This window comes from Gracilinanus agilis, chromosome 4, assembly GCF_016433145.1.
Source record: "Gracilinanus agilis isolate LMUSP501 chromosome 4, AgileGrace, whole genome shotgun sequence".
Lineage (NCBI taxonomy): Eukaryota > Metazoa > Chordata > Mammalia > Didelphimorphia > Didelphidae > Gracilinanus > Gracilinanus agilis.
The window spans coordinates 320,501,022-320,526,410 of NC_058133.1; the positions used below are offsets into that span (position 1 = coordinate 320,501,022).

General features: G+C 32.7%; 1 protein-coding gene across 2 annotated transcripts in view; it reads right to left on the minus strand.

Annotated features, from left to right (window-relative positions):
- The window catches only part of LOC123247347 (pleckstrin homology domain interacting protein), a 176,778-nt gene that overhangs the window by 74,927 nt on the left and 76,462 nt on the right, over positions 1-25,389 (minus strand). For both annotated transcript variants that reach the window (XM_044676217.1, XM_044676216.1), the window contains exons 16-17: positions 11,981-12,109; positions 9,044-9,269 (exon numbers count right to left, since the gene is read on the minus strand). In XM_044676217.1, coding sequence (XP_044532152.1) covers positions 9,044-9,269; positions 11,981-12,109 — 355 coding nt within the window. The remainder of the gene's footprint in view (positions 1-9,043; positions 9,270-11,980; positions 12,110-25,389) is intronic.

A 25,389-nucleotide genomic window follows, 5' to 3' on the forward strand; every position in this document is an offset into this window, starting at 1 on the left:
AATCAACAAAGTACTTGCTAATAAATAAGTATAATGTGCCAAAGTAAAACTTCAACAATTTAGACTTACTAATAGGAAAAAAATCCTCTAAATAAACAAACACTATAAATTTTCAAAATCACACTCTTACTATTTCAAAAATAACTAAAAGTAGACTAGTAAGGTTCCAACAATGGGAGGTTATTTGTGATTTAATAAATAAGAATGAACTATGATTAACAGACCCAATTATTATAATATTCATGAATGATTCTCGGTGCTATGAAAACATTTTCTTACTCAGGTTTCATTTGTTTTACCATCTTGTTTATTATGTTTCCCTTATAAACAGGTAGATTCTTTTCATAGATAATTCAAAAGGAAGCTTCAGTGAAAAATGTGCCAAAATTTTTCTCATGCATGGAATAGTTGAAATAAATGGGCTTCCCCCTCCCTATGTATGCTATGTTAATATATTCAAATGCTATCTAATGATCATCTATAAAGAGCTAATTTTCTACAAGAATAATGTATTATAAAAATCCTAACTCAGAACCAGAGTGCTATGCAAATAGGGAAAAAAATAAAATAATTCAACTTATTGACATATAATAAACCAAGCAACTTTTTATATCTTTTTTTAAAAAAATGTTTAATATGCAATGCCATTCTTTTGCTGTAGGTCACTTCTTTTACCAGATTTTAGAATTTGTCTAGTCATATAGTAAGAATCTGAGGCTGGATTTAAAAGATAATTTCTTCCTTGCTCCTCTAAATTGTTTGTAACATTACCCTATGACTAAAGTCACTTATCTATTTGGAGCTTATCTTGATTATCTGACATATTATATTGATTTTACCCAGCTTTTCCCTGAATACTTTCTAACTTTTTTCTGCATTTTCTGTCAAATAATGAGTTCTTACTATATTATCTAAGGTCTTTGGACTGTGTATTGAGTTTTAAGGAAGTAGTGGAATAACCAAGTGGACATTAAAAATGCGGGCATTAAATTTGGGTAAAAGTAATCAATTAAGACAGAAGAATAATTTTGTTGTTTTTCAAAATCCTTGCCTTCTGCCTTGGAACCAATACTATGGTTCCAAGGCAGAAGAGTGGTAAGAGTTAGGCAATGGAGAATTTAAGTGACTTGCCCAGAGTCACCCAGCTAGGAAGTGTCTGAGGCCAGATCTGACCCCAGGACCACCTGTCTCTGGACCTGACTCTCAACCCACTGAGCCACATAGCTGCCCCCAGTTTTGCTGAATTTTAAATATTGCTATCAGAAATTTGATAGGTGGGGGAGGAGATAAGGGAGGAAAGATGGAGGCATTTGTTAACATATATAATCAGGTTGTACAAGTAGAACTATATACAAACATTGAAGTAGGCAAGTGGGCCTCACAGTAAGTTTATCTAAATGAATGGAATCATTATTACAAGGATGGTACTTAAAAATAAATGAAATCTTAGTAATTATTAAGTAGAATGAATAAAATGCAGTTAAAGCAGAATAAAAATTTCTGCCATATTCATAAAGTCCCATTTTGATTCATTCTTTAATTCATATGAAACTATTTTTATCATATTTGATAATTCAAAATATCTTTGGGAAATAGCCTTTCCCCCAACAAATCCAACCTTGATTCTGGCTAGTACATTAAAAACAAATCTTAAATTAGGTGCCAGAAAGTTAAAGGCTGTGTGGCAGTATTAATTCTATTTCCATTTGGGAATTTTTAAATTTCAGAACACATATGACAAGTGTTCATCTAACCTCTTCATGATGACCTTCAAGGAGGAGGAACCCAATTCCATTCTAAATAGCCTGTGTCACTTTTGACAGTTCTAATTAGTATGACTTTTCCCTGAAAAATAATTTATTTTGCCTCTTAGCAAATTCTAAACATTGTTCCTAGTTCTGACTGCTGGAGCCTGTGAAATACTTCAAGACAACTATCATAGCTTTCCTAAACTATTCCTTTCTCCAAGGTTACAAAACACAAATTTCTTCAACCTATCAGTCCTCATGCAATGTATTCATGGCCTTTTATCATTCTAGCTGCTCTCCTCTGGACCTTTAACTTGTCAATGTTCTCATTAAACTAATTTCTCAAAACTTGTATAAACATCTACCTAAATCAAGAGCCCAGAAAAGAACATAATAGTCTGGATGAGGACTGTGAAAATCTTAAATGGAGTACAAGATCACATTAGTTCTACTGACTGTCATCATATTGCTGATTAATACTGAAATTGCAGTCCTCTGAAATCTCCAAATCTTTTTTTCCTAGCTGCTTTCTGATCATGTCTTTCCCATGTTATACTTATAAAGCTGATTAGCTGATTTCTGTTCCCTAGTAGAAGACTAAGTATTTACCCACATTGAATTTCAACTCATTAGATTCAGCCCAATGTTCTAGAGCTTGTCAAGATCTTTCTGGATTTTGACAGTCATATAGAGTGCCATCAAATCTAATGAGCACACCATCTATGTCTTTATCCCAAGTTATTTTATTTTTTCATTATCATGTAAAACACACTTCCATAGAAGAGCAAACTCATACATAACCAAAACCCCAAAATAAAACCTATATAAATACACTGATGTGAAAGATGACTCCAACGGTTCTTTCTCTCATCCAAGATCATTGATAAAAATATTCAACAGTATAGGACAAAACAAATTCCTGGGACATCCTCCTCCTGAAGACTTATTGCTACAATGATTTTGAACCCTTAATGGCTATTCTGGTCACCCAACCAATTTTGAATTGTACTACTGCCTAATCTATATCTATCTTCTCCACAAAAACTGTAAGAGATACTTACTAAAAGCTTTTCTAAAATTTATGTAAACTATATCCACAGCATTCTTGTCATTCACTAGTTTACTAATCCTGTCAAAGGAGGAAATCATGTCAGTCTAGCATAACCATTTCAAAAATCAGCCAATGACTAATGACTAAAAGAATTTGTTAAGTATCATCTGGGGAGGTGAATCCATCAAAGGGTCAGACTTTCCCCTAAGAAGCTGTTCATGCTTCTTCTTTTTTTTTTTTTGATAGAGTTCAGAACAGCTCAACAAGTATTAACTGGGGATAAGGATGGGAGGCAAGAATCCTGAATCTGTGATTAATTGTAGATATATACTTCCTTTATGAATACAATCTAGTAATTCGCTATAAATAATTATAATCTCAAGAATAGCTTGTTGGGAATATAAGGTAAATGACTGATTCATAGTCAAATAGCCAGTGTGAAAGGTGACATGGCAGAATATTAAAAGGATAGTATTAAGCTTCAGAAAGATCTATATTTGAGGCTTACTTACACCTGATAAACATGGACAGAAATTAGATGGGGGGAAAAAAGAGACTAGTGAAAGATTTCTATACATAAGACTATGAATATGGTAATTGCTAAAGAAATAATAATAATTTTAAACAGTATTTTTGAATGCTAGCAATTTCACTGTTTTAAAACTTTTTGCTTGTATCAAATGTTTTGGTATGCTTTTGGAATTATTGTTAAGAATTTCCCCAAATCATAAAATATTTATCAATCAAAATTTAAGGCTGGACAGAATGAGGCATGGTACATCAAGTCTTTATATCTTATCTACTGATAGCCTAAAAATTGGATACACTAAAAGTATAAGTTTGGTTTGCTTGTGAATTTTGTGAAAATTAGCTTGCTTGGAGGGGACACCAAGATGATAGAATAATAAGAAACAGAACAGCTGATTTTCTGCCTTAACTTCTCCATACATCCATTTCTGGAAGAAAACATACTAGGCCAAATCTTAATGCGGAAATTCAAGAAAAAGTAAGGAAATCATTTTTCCAGGCCAGGTCAATGTAAGAATACGCAGATACTGGTGACAGTCTGGCCAGCAACACACTGCACAAGGCAATGCTGTATAACAGGGCAGAACTTATTCTTAGGTTCATACTGGATCATCCCATTATTATACTGGGGGCTCCATTTGAGAACAGGTGCCAGTTGGCTGCATTGTTATCCACTATCTATTTCCAGGTCATAGACACAGGGTGAACTGAGGAAGGAGACCTGCACTCAGGAATGGCATTACAATGTAATGAATGCCTGCAGGTCCTAGGCTGAGAGAAGTGCAGAAGCAAATAGCAGTAGTGTTTCTCCATCTCCAGGAGAACATCAAGGTCTCTGTTCCAGTTTATAACCCAGTCTGAAGCCTGCAAAAGAAAAACTTCGTAAGGCAGTCAGCACAGACCAAAGTGGAAGGCGAAGTTCTATCATAGAGAATCAGGAGAGCTTCCAGGATGACTATTTCAGACTACTGTTGCTCAGACCCAAACCAGGTCAGGAACCTGCAGAGTTTAGATTAGATAGATTGGTAGCAATCAAACTTTGTCCCAGATTAGACCTCTTTGTGAACACTAAAAGTTTACAGATCCCTGGCCAGAGCCAATCCTAAGATCCTAACTATCCAGGAAAACAGACTGAGGAGAAAGAAAATTAATAATGACTTAATTATCTGAAAACCAGGGCCAAAAAAAAAAAAAAAAGAAGATCCTAGACATCTTATTTCAAGAAATCTTAAAAGAAAACTGTCCAGATCTCTTTATCAAGAGGTCAAAGCATAGAAAGAATACACTGTTCATTTCCTGAAATTCCCAGAAAAAAACATCTAGATATCTAAAGTCAAATTCCAGAATTAAGAGTCAAAGAAAAAATATTACAAGCAGCCAGAAAGTAGCAAGTGGAAGCCACAATCGGGATCACACATGATTTAGCAATTACCACTAAAAAGGAAGAGAGAACTTAGAATAAAATATTCCAGAAGTCAAAGAATACAGGCTTACCACCAAGAATAATTTAATCAGAAAAACTGACTCCTTTAATGAAATAGAAGACGTTCAAACATTACTGAAGGAAAGATGAGAGAGCCACCTAAAAGCTCTAAATTTGACATGCAGAAATTATAAGAAACATAAAAAAGGTAAATATGATAAAGAACTAAATAAGGACTATTTATGTTCTAATATGGGGAAAGTCACAAGTGTCTCTTCCTGAAACTAACATTATTACAAGGTAGCAAAAAGAATTTAAGCAGACAAAATAAGTCAAAAAGAAGAGGAATTCAAGGAAGAAGAAAAGAGAATTTAAAGGAAGGGTAGGTTGAGAGGAAATTCATTCTGAGGAAACAAATTCTAAGGATGCACAAAAATATTTGAGGTTACAAAAAACAGGAATCTGAAGCAGTGCCCATAAATTGGGGAATTACTAAAAATGTTATATGTAATGGAATCCTACTTTCTATAAGAAATGATGAAGGAGATGGTTTCAGAAAAACAATACAAAGGGGTAAAGATAAACAAGAATGAGGACATCTGGTGAGAGAAATGGTAAGCCACTATTCCAGAGGAATGATGATGAAACATACTACCTGATTCACTGTAAATAAAGTGAAGAACTCCAGAGTATAGAATGAACAAGTATTTGTTTTGGACATGGTCAATGAAGAAATTTATTTGCTTGATTATATATGTATATAAGAGGGATGGTTTTTCTTTTCATTTCATTTGTGCTTTAAGGTGGTAGGGCGAGAGGAAGATTTTTTTTTTTAACCCTTGTACTTCGGTGTATTGTCTCATAGGTGGAAGAGTGGTAAGGGTGGGCAATGGGGGTCAAGTGACTTGCCCAGGGTCACACAGCTGGGAAGTGGCTGAGGCCGGGTTTGAACCTAGGACCTCCTGTCTCTAGGCCTGACTCTCACTCCACTGAGCTACCCAGCTGCCCCCTGAGAGGAAGATTTTTGCTTCTTCTCCCCACACTCAAAAAATTTAAACAAAAAGAAAATAGGCTTGCTTGTTGTAAATAGAAGGTTGAGAGCAGTCTTGTTTGCTCAAACTTATCAAGTGTCATCTTGTTCCAAGCCATAGAGACTAGAATTGGGTAGGATGATTTTTCTAAGGGATTTCCTTTCTGTTTAAATGCTGCATCTTGTAAAAGAAATAATTTCTAACATGTTAAATTAAAAGGGTTTTGTACAAACAAAACCAATGACCAAGATGAAAAGTTTGGAAACAACAAACTTGGGGGAAAAAAATTTTAACGGGTTTTTCTGATAGAGGTCTCATTTCTAAAATGTATAGAGAACTAAGTCAAATTTATAATACAAGTCATTCCCCAATTGACATATGGTCAAAGAATATAAGTAAGCAATTTTCAAATGAAGAAATCAAAGCTATCAATAATCATATAAAAAACTGTTCTAAATACCTCTGATTAGAGAAATACAAATTAAAATAACTCTGATGTACCCCCTCACATATATCAGATTGGCCAAAATGAGAGTAAAGTGATAAATGCCAGAGTCGATGTGGCAAAAATAGGGACACAAATGCATAGCTGGTGGAGTTGTGAATTGATCCAACCATTCTGGAGGGTAATTTGGAACTATGTTCAAAGGGCTACAACAGAACAATACATATATAATTTGATCCAGAAATACCACTACTAGGTCTATATCTTGGAGATTAAAAAAAAAAGGGGGGGGGGGGGAAGGACCTACTTGTACAAAGAATTTTATAGCTGCACATTTTGTGGTAGCAAAGAACTAAAACTGAAAGGATGTCCATCAATTGGGGAATGGCTGAATAAATTGTGGTATATGATGATGATGGAATATTATAGTGCTGTAAGGAATGAACAGAATGATTTCAGAAAGAGCTAGAAAGATCTTCATGAACTGATATAGAGTGAAATAAGCAGAACCAGGAGAACATTATACACAATAAGAGAATGGAATGATCAAATGTGATAGGCTTCCCTACTCTCAGTAATACAATGATCCAGGACAATTCTGAGGAACAAAAGAATACTATCCACCTCCAGAGAAAAAATTGTTGCGAGTCAGAATGCAGATCAAAGAATGAGATGTTTCGCTTATTTATCTGAGTTTTTGCGTTGGGGTTTTAATTTTATATATTCATTTTCTTACAAAATGAATGATATGGAAATACGTTTTGCATGATAATGCATTTATAATCTAGATCAAATTTCTTGCCAACTCTGGAAGGGGGTAGGGAAAGGAGGAAAAAAGGCAATTTGGTCCTATACCTTCAGAAAACTTAATTGGAAATTTTTTATTACATGCTATTGGTAAAATAAAAAATATCTTTATAAGAAAATAAATCAAATACTGCATCTCTAGTCATACAACCCATCATTTTTACTTTGTAAAATGAGTTCAGTGGAAGTTAATTTGTCTAGCTCTTCTGAAAAATAATTCAGAACAAATAGACCCAACAATGTAACTATGATGCCTATAACCTCTAAAGATTAAGGAGTTCGGATAAGACCTCTAGTTCCAAAAGAACTTGTTAAAAGTTAACTCTTGATCCTGTAGTGTATATTTGATTTTACTCTGTAGTTCCACATAAGAAACTTAAGTCTTTTCTATATGCATTAAGAAGATTATGAGTTCAAAAGCTCAGTTTCCCTCTCAAATGTTAAATGTCTCAGGTTCAGGCTTTCCCACAATCACTGTTAGAAAACACTTTTCTAAGTTGAGAGGCTCAATATTCTCAAAACATTCTAACTGGATGAGAATTGTTATATCAGCATCACTTACAAGGTTTGTTATGTAACTAAGAAAGGGACTAGCTGACCTTTAACCTCATCCTTGCCAATTAGAAAGATGGCTTTAATATAATTTCCAGGAACCAGTGGCTCCAAATTCTTGAGTTTCTATCAACTGACCAAAGGATGCAATGGAGTCTAATAAACTCAAAAAGAATTATTGCAAGATAGAGAAAGGTTGTCCCAGTTTCCCACATAAGAATAAACCCACTTTTTAAAATCCTTATATTCCATCTTTGAATCAACACTGTGTATAGGTTCCAAGGCAGAAGAGTGGTAAGGGTGGGCAATGGGAATTAAGTGGCTTGCCGAGGTTCACACAGTTAAAAAGTATCAAGTCAAATTTGAATCCAGACTCTTTCAGTCTGGCTCTAATCTATTTAGTCATGGAGCTGCCCCCTAAATCCACTTTCCTTAATGTAACCAATCATGATCCTTCAAAAAACCCCCACCCTTTGATGCAAGTTAATTGTGTGATTTTTGTTCAGTTCTTTGTGCTTATAAAAATGAGTTTCATCTTCCTTTCTGGGTTTTTGGCACAAACTGAAACATGCCTCTGACCCATTTATTGACAGTTACATGTTACTATTAATAAAAGTTACCTTGCTTGAAGAAATGTATCTTGGTTTACCTTTTTGTTAAACTTCACTCACAACAAACTATACACAGTGGATGCTCATCAACTGGAAAATGGCTAAACATACTATAGTATGTATAAATTAAATGGAATATATTGCAATATATGAAGAATTTGGAAGAACTTAAAAGACTTATGAACAGATACAGAATGAAATAAGCAGAATGAGAAGACAATTTATACTATTATCCACTAATGAAACAACTCCACAAAACTTCAGAACTCTGATCAATGTAGTAATCAATAGTGACTTCAAAAGACTGATGATGATGCATACCTTCCACCTCTTGCCAGAGATAAAGTTTAGTGTAGAACTTTTTCAGAGATGGATGAAGAATTGATCTTTTTGTTGTTTCCACAGGGTGTGGGTTGAGACAAGTTAGTGGGAACTAACAGAAATGAGCCAATTGATAAAATATAAAAAATGCACAGAAGAAAACAAAAAGTTCAGCTTTTATTCTTTGTATACTGAAACATTTGTGATAGTTGATTATTATTTAGTAAATAATGACAAAGAAAACTTTAAATGAAACAAAATCAATGCTTCACTATTATTCATATCACAAATACAACACATTATAGTGGCTATTCTGTTAAGACCAAAGAGTCATGAATAGACACAAACCAAGATTACTATATTATAACTTTCAAAACATCCTCTAATTGAATAATAAAAGCTTGAGTATAATTCAAAGTCCCTAAAGGGAGATATTTTTAAATATAAATTTGAATTAATTTAGGTGACTGAAAATATAACATCCTAATAAAAACTAGTTTAGTTTAGAAATCAAGAATGTACCTACCTGAGGATGTTACCCCCATCTGAGGAATAAGCTGTTCATCCCTGCAGTTCTCACGACCAGGTACTAATCTCTGATATCTTGATGGATGAGGATTACCATCAACATCAACTAAAAATGGGGGAGGCATGAGGTGAGGAGCTTGCTGAGTTTGTTCATCTAACACAAAGTTGTTGGCATCACGGATTAAAGGCCGGTAATCACTATGAAAGAACATCTGATCAGCTATCTGCAAAAAGATAAACCAATAGATATGAAAACAAAGATTACTAATGCAGAAAAATCCTTTCTTAATGAATTAAAAACATTTCTTAAAATAAATTACAAAAGGAGAACTGGCTAACTTTATAAAATTATTATTATTAGATATTTCAACTTTCAATTATATTTTACATCTATCAACTGATATCAGTAAAACTTGTAAACAAATTTAGATGCAGGTCTCCAAAATACTTAACAGTGTATACAAAATCTACAACCTATATTGAACAGAAATTGTATTTTGTGAACAAAATAACTAATTGAATCAATCAGTAAAAGAGGCAATCTATGTCATTCACTTCTAGTTAATTCTAGTCAAAGGAAAAATAAAAGTATTTTGGATGCTTCATCACTTAATTGAACTTAATTTTTAATTGTATCAATAAATTAAAGGCTGAAAATTAAACGTTATTATAAACACTTAATCCATATTTCAGTTTACTTGCTTAAGACAATTATATAAAGCATCATTTTTGCTTTAAAAAAAACATTTTAATCAATGCTAATAATATAATCATTCTTGAGAAAGGAAGAGGTGTTTGTAGCTGAAGCAAAAGGTAATACTGGAAATATCAAAAAGAAAAAAGAAAAAGGAATCAAAATCTATAATTTAAAGAAGTATGAAGAAGATTTAAGGCCTCAGGAATTCTATACAGCAGAAAGGATCATTACTGATACATACTGCAATATTTTTATATTATAAATGAAGAAACAAAGGCTTAGCAAGGTTAGATGACTTGCCATAGTCACATACAGATACAATGGCAAGATTCAAATCTAGGAGTTGACTAGATTCAGCATTTTTTCCACTACTATATGACCTCCCATCTATAAGCAATGATAATTTCAAATTGACCAATTCAAATTCAAACCAGATTGTTTTCCTTAACCACTTCATAGTCCAAACAGATAATTTAAAATTAAAGAATAAATATGGTCCCTATCCTCTTGTGACTCCAAGAAAGGATATTTAATTTGGAATCTTTCAGATAACAGTTTTCCTATGACATGCAATTATACTGCTTTAACAATTCCGATCAAACAAGGATGCTTTAACAAGTTAATTCCAACCAATCAAACAAGGAGCATATTATAAATAATTATAAAGCTAGCTAGAGGGGCAGCTGGGTAGCTCAGTGGATTGAGAGCCAGGCCTAGAGACGGGAGGTCCTAAGTTCAAATCTGGCCTCAGCCACTTCCCAGCTGTATGACCCTGGGCAAGTCACTTGACCCCCATTGCCCACCCTTACCACTCTTCCACCTAGGAGCCAATACAAAGAAGTTAATGGCTCAAAAAATAAATTAACTAATTAATTAAAAAAAATAAAGCTAGCTAGATAATAACAACAGTATGACCAACATACATCAGGGTCTCTTCTTGCTGAGATCATCTCCTAACTGGTCTTTCTGATGCTTATCTAACTTTTCTATCAATCCATCTACTACAGTGCTTCCTGAATAAATATTCTAAGTACATAGCATGAAAAATAACTCCTTTATTCCCCAAACTTCAGTATTTCCCCACTATCTGAAAAACTAAACTATACTCATGTCTTAATTTTTTCTGTCTTTGAGCCTTTGCTCAAAACAGAAATAGGCAGAATGGTTTCCCCTCCTCCCCCAAACCTAGTCATGGTTCCTGTTAAAGGTTTAAATTTTTCTTTTCTCTCAAGGTCTAACTTGGATATTCTTCCATTTCCTGACATTTTCTTTACTGCAGAGCTTTTCTGATATCCTAGTTTTTTGTGTACTACTTCATTGCTCCATTGATTGAAAGCAAGACTTGTGTCATATATTTTGAATATATCTAGAACTCCCCTTAGAAATAGAAGACAATAAAATAAATTCTCACACTTAAATTCAACTGACTAAATGGGGGAAGTGATTAAGTACTCCTGGGAAGAATAAAGACTGACAGGTTAAAGGGAGAAAACTTTCTCAAACCTGAAATGCAGAGCAGTCAAAAATCTTTTCTATGAGCTAACATGCAATCATCAAGGAAAATTTAATCAAGTTTCCAAATTTTTGAGTTCCTCAAATTTCTAAATACTAGTAATAAAAAGTTTATAATTATAAAGCATTTTAAGGTTTGCAAAGTTGATATACATGCATTATTTTGGTTGAAAGTATAGATTCACTTTATAGATAAAGAAATAAATTGAAAGAGCTTAAGTGACTTCCCATCATTCACACAGCTATTTAGTTTAATGACAAGAGCCTCTACTAAATGTCACCATAGGGGCAGCTAGTTAGTTCAGTGAATTGAGATCTAGGCCTAGAGACAAGGTTCTGGATTGAAATCTGGCTTCAGATACTTCCTAGCTGTGTGATAAGTCAAGTCACTTAAACTCCTATTGCCTAGCCCTTACCACTCTTCTGCATCGAAACCAATGCACAGAATTGATTCGAAGACAAATGGTAAGGATTTTAAAAGATAATAATAATTACAATTTCACCATAATGGCATTACATAACATCTTTTGCTAGGAACTAAGCTTTAACTAAAATAGGGAAGAAAAAAACAAACAAAAGTTACCTCATGACTATTTAAAATAAATCTTCCAAATTTTGTCCCATTTCTTATCATCTGACTTTGCCTATAAAGTAGTTACACTTCTAAACATTTGTGGAGGATATGAAAGGAAAAATGTATCTTGTTCATTATACATTATACTCTACCTTGTCATACTTGCTACTGGAGCCAAAGCCAAAAATTAAAAGATGCCCGTGGGAGTCTGTACATGCAAAATGCTGACCATCAGGAGAGCATTTGCAGTCAAATACTGCTCCATGTCCTTGGCCTTCAATCTGAAACATATCCCATTCAAGAATCAATAAACATTCTTTAAAAAACAAACTGGTTACTACTTAATGACTAAAGCTTTATGACAAAGATTTATAAATGTACACACTAAATGAAATGACAAGCAAGTAACTTTACTACTAAACAATACATTTAAAAATACATGAAAAGTGCTAAATTAACAGCCCTGGAAAACAAAATGCTCTATTTATCCATAGAATTGGAACAATTCAGTAATAAAAGAACACTCTCCCCCACCCACAGAATTCTACTCATCACCTTTAACACAGATCTGAAAATACTGCTTCTGGGATTTAATCTGTCTCCTTTTAATCACTGGCTTTTCTGCCAAGGCTGAAAACTTGTTGCAACTGTAGTGATTTGGACAATTCTAGGAAGTAGAGAGAAATCAATGTTCACCAGACACTGTGGTTCATACTTGTAAAAAATTTACTCACAATGTTTTGGTAATAAAATTCACTGGGTGATCTGATATCTTTTAAAAGGTGAATTTCAAAGGTTAAAAAAAAAAAAAGGCGTTTACCTGATAATTGTTTTCTCTTTTCCAGTTCCATTAATCCAGAAGAAATGGGTTTCTCCCTGCAACCTGTCAATCAAACAGAGGTGGCCAATCACCACTCTGAATTTTTTTGCTCTCAGTGCTTCTTCAGACTACATTCCCAGTCGAGAACTTCTTTAGCAGTGTTCTGAAAAAGGTAAAAATTCTACCCTCTCTGTGGCATATCTATGGGCTGAAGTGAAGAAAAAAACTAAAACAGGGAGGTTACTCCCTAACCAGTAACAACTAAGGATGATTTCCAACAAATTGGGGGTAGGGAGTGGGCAAGGGTGGGGATTTCTGGATTAGCAGAATCGGAACACAAACACATTATCAGGTAAGAATTACCTTCTCTTTGTTCCGGTATCCACTGATCCAGAACAAATGGATTTTTAATAATAGTATCCCATTAAAGCCCCAGATAACTGAAAAATTATAACAATTAAAATTTTGGAACAATAAATCTTGCATAGATTGCAGATTGCCTCTGTATAATATATTTCAATGCATTATGTGACTAAAATTTCTAAAGAAGAACAAGCTTGATTTGTCAAGAATATTGTCTCACATTTGATCTAGGGCTCTGGAAGAAAGGTTTCCAGATAAGGAATCCAATAGATAACCAGGAAAATAAAATCAATGCAGGCCACCAAGAAATGAAGAGAGGGGAAAAAGGAAAGAGAAGAGGAGAAAAGGAGGAGAGAAGAGGAAGGGAGGGAGAAGAGGAAAGGAAAGAGAGAGGGAGAGGGCAAGGGAGGGGAGGATAGTTAAGTCTGTCCTTTAGTGGTTTAAATAGAAATGTAAATGTATGGGTGGCTTAATAAAAGTGATGATAAACACAAAACAAAGTATTAAGATTTCCTATAAGATGCAAATGTACTTTAAAGAAAATCTCACATCTTCTACAGTATATGAAGATTTTCCATTAAGAATATGACACAAGGCAAAGAAGATCCTGGGTATGCTACAATCAGGAAGATGAAGGATATAGGACAAATTTCTTGACTCTTTCAAGAATGTTGCAAGCAATTGAAAAATGCATGTTAAGGATTTTTAAAGATTAATGATTCAAGGAACACAAGATATACATTTAGCAGGTAGTAAAGAGTACAGAGAGAACTGAAGATTTTGAAAGCCTTTAATTTATATAATTAAAACTCTGAGCCTAATTAAAAAAAAAGGTTAACGATGAGCTGTTAAAAAGTAACATAAATGTTTGGCTACATGTATAAGTATTTTGCAAATAGAATTCTACTCTGGGGGAAAAAACCCCAGTGAACTGAGAACATCTCAGTCATATGTCATGACATCAAATATTATTTATCTCAGTCCATTAAGTATCATCATCCTTGATGGCCAATCACACTCACATACACACTCAAAATTTTAAATAAACTAAGTCTACTCACATTAATATTTACATGGTTTTTTAATTTAGCAAATCTTAGAAATTTTATGGTCTTTCTGGTCTAAATTACTGAGGCACATGAAAATAAAAATATTGAATACCACTAACTTTCTGTATAATAGAAAAATATTTGCATAGTATACTGATACTCTTTACAATATTGTTTAAATGGTGTCAATTCTATGTTCTGTCAAAACATTTAACTAAAAATTTCTTAAAATTTAAAGAAAGGGGGGCAGCTAGGTGGCTCAGTGGATTGAGAGCCAGGCCCAGAGATGGCAGGTCCTGGGTTCAAATCTGACCTCAGACATTTCCCGTGTGTGACCCTGGGAAAGTTACTTCACCCCCACTGCCTAGCCCTTACCACTCTTCTGCCTTGGAACCAATACACAAGTATTGATTCCAAGATTGAAGGTAAGGGTTTTTAATTTTAAAAAAATTTTTAAAGGAAGATGTGACAGAATTCTAAAAAGCTAAGACAAAAATGAACTTATCCTTAGTCTTGGGATCAATGCCAAATCATTCTATTATGATTCATTTCAGTATATTGGTATAATTTTATGCCTAACATAAACGTGATCTTCATTCAGTAACAAAAGTCAGTACAAATTTTTAAGTTCTTTTTTTGGGAGAAAAAAGGAGCATTGAAAGGCAAGTGTACCATGAGTTTAACTTGATGGGAAAGCACTGCATTAATTCAATTTGCTTCTAAGAATCTGTTTAAGATTTTATATAATTAACAAGGTTACATTTAATATTTATGATTAAGGAGGTCATTTTCATCAATTTCTCTGTGAAACAGAGTATCCCACAGAGAACTACATACAATCACTTTGTCTCTTTCACTGATATTTTCATTTTAAAAATCAGCCAATTAAATGAGGTGAGAATTTCTTTCTTTTTAAGGGAGTTTCCTTTACAATTTTTATAACTTTCCTTAATCAAAATGTTATGAAACTAAATTTACTACAAAAATATAAAGTAATGTGTTATATGACTTCTACAAGTTGCAAGATCAATTTCATTTCTTTGTACAATAAATTGATTTTAAAACTATTGTTATATTTTGGAATGACTCGTTTATATTTAATAGTAAGTTCCCCCCATAAATTTAAAAATTGGCAAGTAACTAATGACACAAGCTTATTATTATTATTATTATTATTATTATTATAGAATATTTACAAAGCAAAAAGACAGAAAATTACATTATGCTATGTAATTATTTCTCAAAGCAAATTCCAGTTATCTACTGTGATCCTCCAAAAGTTTAAAATATTTTTATGTGTGATTTTTCATATTTCTGAATAAAGACAATGTGTAAGAAGAGCTTCCCCTTCCCGCCTCTTTCATGATAAATAGCTGAGCATAAAGCAAATTCGATTAAACTAAGATTTCAATAAATCTCAAAGAGAAATAGTAATATTAAAGAATACTTTAAAAGTAAGAATTATCCAGATGGAAGAAAAGGAAAAGGGATAATAGATGAGAAAAGGGATGTTTTAAAATATTAAACAAGTTGGCAAAAAAGGCAATTGTCAGTAGAAAATCAAATTAAAGGAAGAACTGTGATAATATAAGAAAAACTAGGACTAGATTTAAATAAAGAGTATAGAAATCCAAATATTTGAAAATTAAAATAAAGATGACCCCCAAGTTTGAGCTTAGAGACATAATTTGAGTGTAACTTATTTTGTACAATAAGGAAAATAATAGAATCAACAAAAAACATCTTAAGTGTTGTGAAGATTAAGTAAAATGTTGGATAATTTTCAGAGAAGCAAGTGAAAGTGGAGAAAATTGATTTAAAGGCAAGATAAAACATAAACCTGAGACTGGCAATCTTAGAGCTGAGGATTAAATTGTACAACTTGTAGAAACTATTCCTCTAAAGACCATAAACAATGATATTCTGAACAAAAGTGAAGGTAAAATTTAGGATAGTTTAAATAATTTTATTTCAGATCAAGGGAAACTGGTTTCTCTTTCTTACAATTGTTTTATGCTTATAAAGCTTTTTTTTTTTAAATGGTGCTATCCCTTTATTGCAATTTTTAGGGAGAAAAATCTAAAAATTTTCTAATGAAATTGCAATTTTATTAAGAAAAATGAAAAGCACATCCTGAGGAGATAATAGAAAACTTAACTGGAAAAATAACAATTGCTCCTTAAAAACCTTTTCTTATATAAAAAGATACCATAGGTTTATTATAATCAGGTTTGTTTCAATAAGAAAATGTCATATACAAATTGATTTGTTAGGAAAATATAATTGATAAGATAAAAAAGAATATTTTGCCTATATCTACTTCTTTTAAAATTAATATTGTTATTTTATATAAACATAGTGTCTTTCCAACCAGGCACTAACATAGGAGGAAAAACGGGACAATTCTATGTTATTTATATCGTGTTTTCAAAAGAAACCATAAAATTAGTCAAATGTCTAATGCTCAAAAAAAGGTAAAAAAAAACATTATTCTATCTATTCATGAAAATAATTGGGCCTAACCTCTCTCCTGACTAAAAGGTTATCATTTGCTAAGTGAGACTTTTCTACTTATATAGCCGGCTATTACCTCGAATTAAATATACACCTAAAATTTTCTAAATTGCCACTCAGATTAATAAAACCATAACAGTTCCACATCTACTGAGATATGAAATAAGGAATTAACTGTACGCTTTCTCAGCCTAACATATCCAGTCACCAAGTTTTACCAATTTTTCCTTCACAATTTCTTTTTTTATCATTTCTTTCTTTTATATTAATACTTAGCTGCCAAAGAGGTCATCATCTTACTAGACTATTATTCATCTCTCCTGCTACAAGTCATTTTCTTCCAATCTATTCTAAAAACTATCAGATTCATTTCTTAAAATATTACTGTTATCATGTCACTCTATTGCTCAAAATCTTTTAAAATCCTTCTATTATTAAATCAAACTCCTTAACTTGACATTTGAATCCTTCTAAGATCTCTCTCCAATCACTCAATGAACACTTATTAAATATCTAGAGTTTTTCTAGTCTTATTTTCCATTAAACGTTTACCAATTTCCATTCCAAGTCTTTCCGGCCAATCTCCTGACTTGAAATTTCATATTTAACTATTTTTATGCTTATATTGCCCACCTCTACTTAGTTTCCCATTTATATAATCTGTTGCTCCCCTCAAGAAATAGTTCAAAGCCTACCAACTCTATGTATCTATTTTTTTTTTTAACCCTTACCTTCTTCCTTAAGACGAGTAAGGGTAGGCAATGGGGTTCAAGTGACTTGCCCAGGGTCACACAGCTGGGAAGTGGCTGAGGCCGGGTTTGAACCTAGGACCTCCTGTCTCTAGGCCCGACTCTCAATCCACTGAGCTCCCCAGCTGCCCCCTATGTATCTATTCTTAACACTCCCACTCAAAATGATTTTTTTCTTCCTTGAGACTGTTAATACTTACTATTTCAATCAGTTGGCATTTTGTTAATGCCTTTCATTATTATTTTTCATTTCTTATCTCTATAACTTAAGTCTTAAGCTCCTGGAGGTCAGTGATTTCTTTTATACATATATAATTACTTTCTCTAGCAGTTAGTACAGTACCCAACACAGTGTAGCCATATAATAAATACTCTAAGAGTGACTAAAATAAATTATATGATCGAGAAGGATTTCTACATCAAATGATTTACCATAGAATCAAAGAACTATTTAGCACTAAATATTCAGTAAAGATATCTGTTATAAATAAAATATGGCAGAGCAAGATGGCAGTATCAAATAATATCTAAATATTTCAAGGTGTTTTGCTGTCCTGAAAGACTTGTTTACAGAACTTACATTTCCTTGGAAACTGAGAATGTCATTAGAAATCTAAAATTTGTGTTCAGAAGAAATAAAATGAAGTACCAGAAGCATCAGAGAGTCCTCTCACAATCTGAAACTATGAATATAACTAGAGTTTCTAAAAACAAAGAAGAAAGAATAACCCTGAACCTGTGATTTTAGAAATTGGGGTTTTTAAATGCTTTCTTTAGATAAATATAGGAGCAAATACTTGAAATTAAAGTAGAGGACACACTGGAGAACATGGCAATTTCAGAAGTGTGCAGGTGCAAAAATTCTGAGTGGTGATTGGCAGCCTCTGCTTGATCAACACGTTGCAAGGAGAAACTCATAGTTCTGGATTAGTGGACACTGGAACATTTACAAAATAATCTCAAGTAAAAAAAAAGGTTAAGTGAACAATTATAAAAATAAGTAAAAAAATATTTTTAAAGAAATAAAAAATGTTATTTGGAATTCACCCATGAGACAAAGAAAATGAAGCAGTACCATCTTTGAGTAAAAACCCTTATATCGTGTATTAAAATAGTTCATAATTAAAACCAAAATTAAGCATGCGAGTAATAAAACTTCTGCCTAGAACAATAATACACATGAAAAAGAATCAATAAGAGAATAGACATCTCTGATATTTTAATTACTGCATATAAGTATTGGCTAGAATTTAATTTGAACTATAGAAATTTGAACACTGTCCAAAGAACTCTTTTATCTTTTATTTTCCCACCTATACCAATAGAATCATGGATCTTTTGAAGTATTAAAATAATTTTCATCACTGCTTCAGCTTAATAAGAAATGATACAAAACTTTTCAATTCTAGTTTAGTTTCCTTTTTAAACTTATTTACAAAGCTAACAGGAACCATTACAAGAAATAAAAGGACTAAACTAAATATTTTCTTTGTTAGAATTCTATTAAGTTACCTACCCCTTTGTCAGTTACTTAGACATTACCTTTAAAGAATAGTACTTTAAATGTTTTCAATTTAAACTCAAAATGAATGGTGACTCATTTTAAAAGCAATTTCTCTTAGAAAAAAAACTACATGCTTTAAGTGCCTAATTTATAATTATCATGATCCTATCTTCTACCTCTCCATCTGATCTTAGAGCAAGTCATTCATTTTCACATTTACAGAAAGTTATGCCTGATCCACTCCTACTTTCATTGGAATACTTATGAGGATGAAAATCAATGTGTGAAATATTATACTTCAAAGAATAAAGATATTGTGTACATTTATGCAGTAGCAATGTTAAAATAATATATGTGGGATGAAAGGGTGTGTGTGTGAGAGAGCGAGAAAGAGCGAGAGAGAGAGAGAGAGAGAGCGCAAGCACATGGCTAGGTTGAAGAGTGCTGGGCTTGAAGACTCATCACCCCAAGTTCAAAGTTGGCCTCAGTTTCTTCATCTATAAAATGAGCTAGAGAAGAAAATAGCAAACCACTCTAGTAGGTTTGCCATGAAAACCTCAAATGGGATCACAAAGAGTTGGAAATGACTGAAATGTGTGTGTGTGTGTGTGTGTGTGTGTGTGTGTGTGTGTGTGTGTGTGTATGCTTTTTTGGGGGTTGGGGGGAAGGGGAGTTATTTTATAATTCAGGCCTTTTAAACTGACCAATAACCATTTTAATTCATCGGCCTTAGCAATCTAATTGGAATTGGGAAGGAAATTTGACCCTTTAAAAAATGACCCCCAAAATTATCTTCACATAAAAGTAATACTCATACTTAACAAGGGAAAAAATACATACTAATACCTCCATTAACAAATCTCCTTAGAATGAAGATCCATTAATTTCAACCTGTTCTATTTGTTTTTTAAATACAAAAAAAGAGTCTTTTAATCTGAACTGGAGCTGACTACCTTTGCAGTTAGGATACACAAACAGCTCAACAGTGCAAAGCTTCCATTTGACAGCTTACAGAACATGAGGCCAATCCTATATCAAATTAGTATCCATAGCTTGTCTTCTTCCAGCTTCCTCTTCATTCTTCATTTCTATGGACAAATTTCCTCCATTTTTCAGGTATGCCTTCCTATTCTTAATCCCTTTCAACCACCAAAACTTAGATCTGATAAATTTACACTTTTTTAATTAACTTAAACCAAGTCATATTAATCTTTGCCAATGAATATTTAAGCCTATTATCTCTTAACACAAAAAAAAATGTCTCTTCTCTTTAAAAAAATCCAGCCATCAGCAAGTAAATAGGACATGTTGAGGGACAGAGAATAGGGTAGGAGAAATAAAATCCATTTAATATAATATATACTTAGTACTAATATTATACTAAATGTAATCCATTCTAATCTGATCATAGAAAAACTGATTTAAGTTTTTTAAAGCAGGGATTCTTTAACTGGGGTCTGGGGATGAATTTCACAGATAAAGAAAAAAAATCACATTTTATTTTCACTAACCTTTAACTGAAATTTATTTCAATTATGTAAAGACAATATTCTGAAAAGGGATCTACTATAACACAAAAAAAGTTTAAAAAATTCAGTTTTAGATAAGTTAGAAGTTGGGAAATGGTCTATAATCTCTTAACTTTTTGCTACTCTGGGTAGGCTAGAAATTACTAAATATTTGAAAAAAGTCTCCACCATCTTCTAGACCTCATCTTGCACTGGCACGGTTCCCTTTTTTTCATATTTTCCCCCACTCTCACTTCAATCTTTTCTGATAACATTTTGGAATCTCTTTCCCATCCTTCCCTAAATACATCCTTTTTAACAAACTCCAGTGATCCCTATTATGTCTAGGATTAAATACAAAAACCCATTTGATTTTCAGAGCCCTTTGTGACCTAACACCCTCCAGTCTTCTTACACCTTACTCATACTTCTCCTTTTTACCCTGTAATCAGTGACAGTGGAATCCTTTCAGATATAAGATGGTCCATCCCACAACACTCAGCATTTTCACTGTCTGTTCTTCACATCTAGAATTCTTTCCTTTTCCCTGCTTTTCTGCTCTCCTAAATTCCTTCTACAAGAAGGCTTTCTTGATCCCTCTTCCTAAATGCTAAAGTCTTCCTACTGAGATCGTATCCAGTTTTTCCTTGCTTGCATGTTTCCTTCCCCATTAGACTGAGCACCTTGAAAGTAGACTTTGTATTCCCAGCATATTAATTATTAATAAATGTTTGTTGGCTTCAAGTCACTTTCTTATCCTCTTTTTCTACTTCTGCCCGTAACCTAAGGGTCTGTAGTATATATTATGTATTTTGGCAACCCAAGACGATTTTAATATTTAAGTGAATTACATAATGAAGGGCAGATCACAATATTTTTCCTTCTGTCTTAGAATCAATAGTAAGTATCAGTTCTAAAGCAAAAGAGCCATAAGGGCTAGGCACCTGAAGTTAAGTGACTTGCCTAGGGTCACACAGCTAGTGTCTGAGGCCAGATTTGAACCCAGTTCCTTCCAACTCTAGTCCTGGCTCCCTATTCATTGAGACACCTAGTACATTAATATTTAATTTCTATACCATAAAAATATGCTTTTTCTGATGATTCAGATTGCATTTTTTACTATGTTACTTGTCTCCAGTAGCTCTGATAAATAAGTACATGATGAGAATGCCTTCTGTTTATTATTACAAGTACTACTGAAATCAAGTATCTACATTTTTCTTATTAAGTCCATAGAACTTGATATAAAATGAGCAAGGCAGAGAGAAAATAGGGATGAATAAAATGCATCAAATTTGTTTAGGATATCTTCAGTACATCCAGACATATGCAAAATAATAAAGAGATATTGTCATATACCAAAATATTTTACAAATTTACTCATATATCTAGAGGTCTGCTTATGATCTTAGAGATTATATAGTCCATTCTCACTTTATAGAAGAGGAAACTGAAAGAATCAAGTCATTGAGTCACTATAATGGTTTTCAGAGATCTAGGAATGCCTTAGGGTTCTCAAAGCCAGGGGGAAATTAAAGAGTGGAATAAACGAGAAATCCCATATTCTCCTCCTCTATACCAAGGGTTAACTAAAAAATTATAAAGATTTGGCAAATACAGACAACCAAGGGTTCTGCAAAAAGGCCTTAAAAGCTAGCAATATTAGTTTTTAAAAGATCAATTTAAGGAACTTACTATGTGGTTAACAAATACAATTAAAATTTGGCATTAGAATAGTGGATTGAAGAAAAATATTTTAATATAAACTTAAATGTTCATATAAAAATGTGGGACCACAATATTTGAATGATTTAATTTATTGTTCCCATTAATAACAAATATATTATTCATTTTTGTAGTTAAAATTTAGTATTCAGAGGGAATGAATCTCTTAATTCTAAAAGATGAAGTAGGAAATAAGAATATATCCTCTGTAATAAACTTTTTAAAACTAAATTCAAATACTAAAGTGACAATATATAGTAATATTTATGTAAGACTGTTTTACAACACACTTTACATATTATCTCTGATGTTATTCACAAAGTGAGTAAAATAACCTGATCAGTGTCACACAAATATTAAGTTTCAGAGGCAAGAATTGAACAGAGGCCTTTTAGAACTCTAAAGTAATAATTTATACATTTCCCTACGTTTGTTTTCTAGAAGATATTTTTTAAAGTGATTTGACTAAAATTTTTTACAAAAAATCGTTATTAGACATTCCAAATTATTTGCCAATAACTAAATGGCACATTTGGGACTAAAATTTTCCAAATATGACAATCTTTAATAAGAATATATTCATAATGATGGCCAAAGAACAAAAAAACCCTACTTCTTCCAGCAAAAAATGAATTAAACTTTTATTAAATGGTTGTTTTTGTAACTTACTTGCTCTTTATAAAAAGTGGTAATAAATTAGAAATTAAAAAACAAAGGCAGCAAAAAGGTAAAAGAAAGGGCTTCTAAGAAGCCACAATTTAGAAGAAAGAGTAGCTTCAGTCTAGAAAAAAAGGTTTCTAAAAATGTTCCTATGTAAAATCTCCCTTATAGAAATAAATGGCACTGAACAGGACCAAATTAGAAATTAAGGCTTGAAATGGGCCAAGTAGTCAGGTATTGATTTTGTCAAATACGTAGCTGTGAGTATTGAAACTTACTTTATTAAACACTTTGATAGTTCACAAAGCTATAATTTCTAGGTGGAGATGTTCTTCCTTCCACTGACATAGACTATTAAGGGCAAAGAGCCACTTTGAACTGGTATTCTTAAACTATAGATGTTTTAAGATTATAATACACATGTACATGCAAACAAATCTCAAACATAATGCATATATTTTGTTTGGGAAACTGATGCCAGAGATTTTAAACCCACCTACAGTTCTGATTAGCCCATTTGTATTATTTTATTTAATTCATATGCATTAATGAGATATAATCAAAAGACTAAGGAATAAATTACTTTTAGAAAACTCTTGTGCACATAATGTGGTCTAGAAAGTAGATTAAAGGTTGAAAAGAATTATGACAGCTTTCTACTACTACTGTATTACTACAATGAGGTTGCCAGATATGTTCTTTCTTATCTGGGAGTAAGGACTAACATTGCTAATGTGCTTTACATGCCTTAAAGCACTATTATGCATATTATTTCATTTTATTCTTACCACAACTCTGTGATGTGGGGTACTATTACCATTTCCATTTTACAAATGAAGAAACTGAATTTAGGAGACCAGGGCCTGGTCCGGAGAGATGAGATAAAGATTAGAACAAGAGTGAAAAAGTAGGAAGGTAAGCAAGTAAGGCATCCTAGTGGGGACATTATGATTTGATATGAACACGAGGGATTGAAAGTCTCAGGTTAAATCCAAGTATAAGCTAGATACAAATTATTGATACCAACTAGACATGTGTTAATCCATAATCCTCACTCAATTTAACAAACATTTATGGGTTTACTATGTGACAATGTAGTAGTTCAATGCTGTGGAGGCATAGACATGACTAAAACAGTCCCTTCCCTTGAGAAGCTTATGAGGATAGAATAAGGGAAAATTTAGAGCTAAAAGTTATTTCAAAGGCCTTCTATTTCAGTCATTTCATTTTTTGGATATGAAAATTAAGGCTAAGGCAAGCCATACAGGTAGTAAGAATGAGAGGTAAGATTTCAATCCTGCTCCTCTAACTCCAGAGTCAGTACTCTTACATAGCATATATGAGATAATTTCAATAGACAAAAGGTCAACTAGAGGTCTCATGTAAGAATTTTTGTAGGAGTGACACTTGTTTAGTATTTTGAAAGAAAATAGGGATTCCATAAGGACGCGCTGAAAATGGGAGTGCATTCCATATACAGGGGCTCACTTGTACAAAGGCAGATGCTAGAGATTTACTGTCACATATAAGGAAGAGATTTCAGTCCAGATTGATTAGAATAAAGTTCACAGAAAGAAACAGTATAGCACAGGTCTAGAAAGGTGAAAATCAGATTGTAAAGGGTTTTAAATGCCAGGCTGGTTATTTATTTTACCCTAGAGGTTACAAAAGGGAGCCAGGAAAGATTTTTGAGTAGGGGAGTAATATGATCAGATGTTTTAGGAATACTAATTTAGCAGCTATGTGGAGCATGAGTTGTAGAAGGCAATGTATGGCTAAGGGAAGAAAAATCAGGAAGACATTGTAATGGTCTGATTGAGATGATGAGGATCAAAAAAAGAACAGAGACTTTCTTAGTGGAGAAAAGGGTATAAAAAGCCTTAAATATGTAAAAAGCCTAGTATGCTATGGTTCCTGACTCTTAACCTAAAAATATTCTTTTACACTCCATTAATATCACCCTTTTAAAAAGTGTGTAATATTAGTTTGAAAACTGATATTTGACTTGAACTTTATCACTTATCATATTGAGGATCAAGGTCTAACCATACTGTTATTTTTTAAATGAATTAACCTCTCTTAGAACTTTTTCACCCCCTATCTCACTAGAATGAAATAACTTTATTGTGTTTAATGGTCACGAAAAAGAATTTGAGGGCAGGTAATCGTTTTTCATGGCCATTATACTACCCAAATGTCCAAGCCAAATTTTATTTTCATTAAATTATTTTGCAAATTATATATGTCACAGTGCATCCTTTAGGTGACATTGTTTTCATTAATATATGAAAACTTCCTTTGACATGAGGCTAAGAATTAAAATAGAAATTCCTCTACACTTTCACTTTCAGTGAAGGAAAAAGATTTGTTAAAATTAAGGAAGTCAATTTTGTTAAAAATAAGGAAGGGAGGGGGACTTAAAAAGTGATTAAACTATGAAAAGACTTGGCAGAATCCCAACGGATGTATGTTTTCTACATGTTCTAGAGAAGGGTAGAGATTTATTATATAAAAGTATGTATAAATGTAGGTCCAGTGGTTACCTGAACAAAAATATTTAAATAAAACATCAAAATCGGGAGAAAAGCTCCGAACTTGAGGAAAGTGTGGCTTAAAAGTAAATATCTATTTCATTTAGGTTTAACATACTTAAAAATTAATTAGTTCTT